Source organism: Odontesthes bonariensis, chromosome 10, assembly GCF_027942865.1.
Source record: "Odontesthes bonariensis isolate fOdoBon6 chromosome 10, fOdoBon6.hap1, whole genome shotgun sequence".
NCBI lineage: Eukaryota > Metazoa > Chordata > Actinopteri > Atheriniformes > Atherinopsidae > Odontesthes > Odontesthes bonariensis.
The window spans coordinates 12,362,540-12,368,226 of NC_134515.1; the positions used below are offsets into that span (position 1 = coordinate 12,362,540).

Here is a 5,687-nt window from a genome sequence, read left to right on the forward strand (position 1 = left end):
TTTCAGTATGAATACAGACGATGGCTGAAGGAGGCGAGCCCCCTGAACTTTTTTCCCTGCCTGTTTTTTGGTTGCCGCATAGTCGTGCATCAGTCAAAATTTGAAACTTTGCCTAAGGTTATCATACCGACAGAATCTCATACCGGCCCATGCCTACAGCTGTGGTCTCAAAACATAAAACTTATATTGGAAAATGGCTTACATACCCTCCCACGCCCTGCAAGGAGCCGTCCTCAATTTTAGCTCTCTCCTTGCGACCCACCCAAGCCCCAAGTAGCGGACGGTACATGTGTAGAACATCTAATGGTGAATAACTCACGGAGCAAACACAAATATTACAACAATGAGATAAGAATTGCATCATGAAAGCTGTAGTATGTTTGTACAACATCGACAACAATATCTCCTACATCTTTACAGTAAACATGATCTATTAACGTACCTCTTTCTGTTGTAGCTGCTTGGACATGTTGGGTGTATCCATGTTGTTCCAGGAATTTTGCCACAGTAGAAGATACAAAGACATCCTCATTGAAGTCTCCCATGATCATCTTCCTCCCTGCATGTTTCTCAAGTTCAAAGACAACCTGTGATAACTGCTTTCGAAACATGTCAATCTTATAGGAAGATGGCCTGTACAAAACAACAGCAGTCAAATTGACATGAGACATATGGAAATACAAACATTCCAAGTTGCATCTCTTTGGAATTGACACCTGCACATCAATGTTGTCTGAATAATACAAACCAACTCCTCCTCTTTGCTGTTGTTTCAATGCTGCAAAAACTGTGTCAGAGTCATCGTAACAGTTACCTCTTGGATTGTGATTAAAGACATACCCCGGTAGTTGTGGCTGGTCTTCGGTGTCTGCATTGAGCCATGTCTCTGTTAAACAAATACAGTCAGCTTTCATTAGGGTTTTGTGGGATTGCATGTCGTCAAAGTGAGCATTCAAACTCTGTACATTGTGAAGTGCAATCGTGCAGACCGGATCAACGTCAGGTGAACCAATACTTTTGAAGTTGAACTTTGGCAAGCTCTTCATGGCTGTGTCTACTTTGTCATCACAAAATATAGCTGTCTCTTTGAAGTCCTTAATAATCAGTCCATCAAGAGTTCTCACACGACTCAATGCAACATATGCTTGCCCTGCAGCAAAGATTTTGTTGAGTGATACAACAGCTCTGTCAACAGTAACACCTTGGCACTTATGTACCGTCATTGCCCAAGCCAGGGTGAGAGGAAATTGCCTTCGTATTCCACCAGCATTTGATACTTGATCCTCTTGTACCTCCACAATTGTAGAGCGTTCAGAGTTTCTTTTGGATTTTGACCTCTGCATCTTTCCAACATTAGGGTTTTCAAACTCAACATGGATAGCAATAGGAATGTCATCCTTATCTTCACCATTAATAATTTCCACAACCGTACCACACACACCATTGACGAGGCCGTCAGACACGTCTATATTTTTCTTCAACATCACCTTTGCTCCAATGCCCAAAGACACACACCTTGGCAAGCACGAGTTGAAAACCTTTGTATGGAAGCCTAATTTTGGTTCCATTCTTCCAGTTTTGGGACTCCGTGTAAAATCTTGGGCATCTATGCTGATTGCATCTGGGCAATGCTTTTGCAGTCTAGTGATATTGTATTTATCAACCTCTGCATTTGTAGCATATATGTGAATGTCTGTGGAGTCTTCACCAGTTTCACGTTGTTTTAATGCAAACACATCATGCCCACTGAGATGTTCATTCTTTTTACGAACTCTGAGACGATTCAGCATCTCCGCAAATTCTGCATTTTCTTGCCTCAAAACTTTGGTAAGCTCAGCCACTTCAAAGTTGTTGTCCCACATGTTGGCTTCTGTGTTGTCAGAAAAAAGAGGTGTGCCTTTGACAGGTCTCAACTGAAAGAAGTCACCCACGCAGATCAGGGAAACATTTGCAAACAAAGAATAATCACCAGTCTGTTTTATTTGACGTAGTCTGCCATGAACGTAGGACAAAAGACGGTGGTCAACCATGGACACTTCATCAATGATCAAAATCTGCAAGTTTCGCATTTTCATCCTTAAAGTATTTACCTTCTCATCACCAAGAGGTTGATATGGCAGCTTAACATTTGCACCAATGGAGAATGTACTGTGAATAGTTGCAGCACCAATGTTATATGCAGCCACACCAGTGGGCGCTGTAAGGAGCACAGTCAGATCATCTGGATTGTCAGAAATCTGTGACAGCAGTCGTGTAGATTCGTACTGGATGGCTTTGATCAAATGGGATTTGCCTGTTCCTGCTCCACCAGTAATGAACAATCGCAACGGTTCAGGATTCTGTCCAAAGAGTATCTGCAGACACCACCGACGTACAGCATAAAATATTGCTGCCTGCTCTTCATTCAGTGTTCGCAATAAACCTAGTGCAGCATCTCGGGGCATTGTCATGTGATTAGTTTCCAGAGTGCACGTTGTCTGTGGATTTGCTGTCAGGTCAGGAATAAGATCACCAACATCATCACTGCCTTCTTCATCATCTACAGCTTTGGGTTTCATATCCAAACAACTGAGACGTTCGCTTTCTGTTTCTGGACATATCTGAGCCCAAGCGTCTTCTAAATCAATGTCGTTATCCAGCAACTGTTTGGCTTTGTCAATCTCATCGCTTTCTTTTTCAAATAAAGCTTTGTTGGAGTCCACAATTGACTGCACTTTTTGGATGTCAGAGCCACATTTCACTGCACCAGTTGTGTAGAACTGTTCGTATGTTTCAAACTGAGGCGGTCTGAGGTGGAAGTCCTCATAATAAGGCAAAAACAGCTGCAGCAATGAATGAAAGTACTTTTCTGGATTTTTTGTGTGTGAAAACCTGGGATATCTCACAACAGCAGGCTGTGTTCTGGTCCTTTTTCTGATGAAGCCACGGTTGTTGTTCAGTTGTATTATGTCCTGTGATTCTCTTTGTGGTGAAACCTCAGACTTTGAAAGAACTCTGTACTGAGAGCAAAAGCTGGCAAGGCATAACTCCTCCATTTCTGCTGATCTGGGTCTACTTTTGTATCTTTCCACCACATTAGTCATCCAAATGCTACTGTCATCATCAGGCTGTTGGAGCTGAGCTCTAGCTTGGAGCACATGCAAAGGCAAACTCATTCTAACAGGATTTTCACCAACAGGAATAAACTGTACATCACGAGAACATTCCTTCAAACGCATACGAGTCAAACGATACACTGCCTCTTGAGCTGAAACTTCTCTGTTGTGCAGGTAGACGCTGCCGAGCTGTTTGAATGCAGCTTTTGCATCAAGATTGCCATTCATCGCCTCCTTCTGTGCACGCTGTAACAGCAAACCCATTTCTTGCTCTGCTTTTGTGATGTATGACAGTATATAGACCACAACAGAATAGGCGTCGGTGATATACTGAATGTCCATGTTTCCTTGCCAAGCACGCAGTAAGTCTTTATTGTACTGGTTCACCCAAATATCAGACGGATTTCGCTTATGGACAATGCTTTTCTTTTTGGAACATATGGTGTATGCTCTCTCAAACAGGCCTTGATGTATCCCAAGAGACTCAAAAAAAGCATCAGCTGTATCAAAACTCAGGTCAGGATTGGCCAGCGCTGTTTTCACCTTCTTTATGATTGCATTGGCATTGGTATTTTCATCTTTTCCATTCAGGTCCTCTGAGTTCCCAGCTCTTGTAATGAAAGTACGGCTTGATGGAGGTCGTGGGAAATTGAATCGGCACACTGTATTTTTCTTACGGCATGTTTTTGAGTGTTTTGTGCTGTGTCTTTGTACGCTGCTCACAACCTCATGAAGCTCTGCATCAGACTCTGGTGGAATATCACAGGAAATGTATCTGTCTATGAAACGTACCACATCAGCATCACTGTCTTTATCAATCTTTGGTGCATCTTCCACCCAAAACAAACAGTGAACATGAGGAGAACCACGCTGTTGGAATTCAACTCGATAGAAGTAGTCCTTTATTTTGCCTATGGGTTCAGCTGGTGACAGGATTACATCACGAAGAAAACAATGCCATCGATAGTCAAACATTCTTGCTGCAGTAACTGGATTTCTTCCAATCAACGCACATTTTTGAGACCAGTCAAGTTCCTCCACAGGTGTTTCTTTTCCTTCTAACCTCAAAAGAGAAGCAAGCATTTCAGGCCATCTCAGATCAGCACTTGACATGCTTATGAAAAACGTTGGAATTGACAGTTGTCGAATCATACTGAACAAATCTTTCTGTACTGCCATCCAGTAAGGTGGGGTTCCACGAATTCCTCGCAAGAACTTGTACCCTTCATCATTTCGTAATATTTTACTGAGTGAATCTGAGTTCAACAACATGTTTGATGCTTCTTTCAGAGATGATTTGCCGCCACCTTTGCGCATTGCCACTGATACACCAGATATGACTTGATGCACTTCTGATATGTACTGTGCATAAAATATGTAGTCTGTGTTGCGACCAAAACGTCCATCAGCGTTGAGAATGCGACAGTTCAGGTAACGTGACAGAGTTATTTTTGATTCCCTTTCATCGTGGAATGTAGGTCCACCCAATGGAAACAGAGCAGGAAAGCATTTGGCCTCGTTGGTTTTATCAGATAGTAAACGAACTGGACTGTTGCCTTCAGCTGGTGCCACGCTCAGTATATCCTGAAAATTCTGATCAATGATCTCTGAACCCAGATTGACAGGTTGCAATGATGTGTCTGACAAGAGGCCACTCTGGTCTTTAATGTAGGTCAGTTCCTCCTCTGCTTGCTCTTCCTCAAGATTATTTTCATCATCACTGTTATTTTCATTATCACTGTTAGCTGGCAGCTCTTGGTTGTCCTCATTTGCCTCACATTGATCACTTCCATTCAGAGTGTTTACCCATTCATCATTTAAAATGACATCATCATACCACTTATTGTTTGCCATCAAATACCTCAGTGCATTCCTTACACGATCAGTGTGGACATACATGTACTCATAATGACCTTTGTATGTCAACTTGCGTTTGAGTTTGACTCTTATCATTTTATCATCACACTCGTTCCTTGGCAGAATGTTTGTCACGCTACTGTTATCAACAGGTACAGAGACACATGGACCATGGCAAGCTCTTTGGCGGCCTCGGGGCAAACACAGCAGCTTCATGAAGGGAATGTGACGAGCAATGAGATGTTCCTCCAAAGAATTCAGACATTTCAGTTCAGGTGGAATTTCATCCAAATGCATGTTGTTGGTGACACTCTCTTCTGGTAGTTTTCCTCCAAGCATTTTCCGATGACAGGAATGGCAAACCCATAATTTGCTGCAAGGACTATCAGACAAATGACATTCCTGCCCACATTCAATATCACAAACGTGTAAATATTGCAATGTTATACACCTCTTAGCCAGTGCAGCAACCTCTGGTCTTTTGCTTTCATAATGAGATCTTTTACACTCAATCACTTGTTTCCTGAAAAGTAAGCGATGACAAACAGAGCATACGTATTCAGGACCACAGCTTACGTCTTGACGAAACTGACTGATGACAAAGTCAATGTCTTGTTGCTTCTTTCTCATATTTGCATGAGTGTCACTGCTACTCTTAATTTTGTTTTGGCGAATTTCGTCATATTCATGATATTTCATCTTGCTTTTCTCGTTGATCTTCTTTTGAAACACGAT

The 5,687-nt window shown here is 42.2% G+C and overlaps 1 protein-coding gene across 1 annotated transcript; it reads right to left on the reverse strand.

The window, feature by feature from the left end:
• Positions 1 to 618: 618 nt before the first annotated feature.
• On the reverse strand, positions 619 to 5,582 carry LOC142390098 (uncharacterized). Its single transcript, XM_075475466.1, has 2 exons — positions 966 to 5,582; positions 619 to 633 (listed from the first exon to the last, which is right to left on the reverse strand). The coding sequence occupies exons 1-2, from the start codon at positions 5,580 to 5,582 to the stop codon at positions 619 to 621; spliced, it is 4,632 nt and encodes a 1,543-aa protein (XP_075331581.1).
• Positions 5,583 to 5,687: the final 105 nt, after the last annotated feature.

Coding starts and splice junctions, on each gene's coding strand:
- LOC142390098 (XM_075475466.1), bottom strand. CDS start 5,582: ATGAGAAAGAAGCAACAAGACATTGACTTTGTCATCAGTCAGTTTCGT.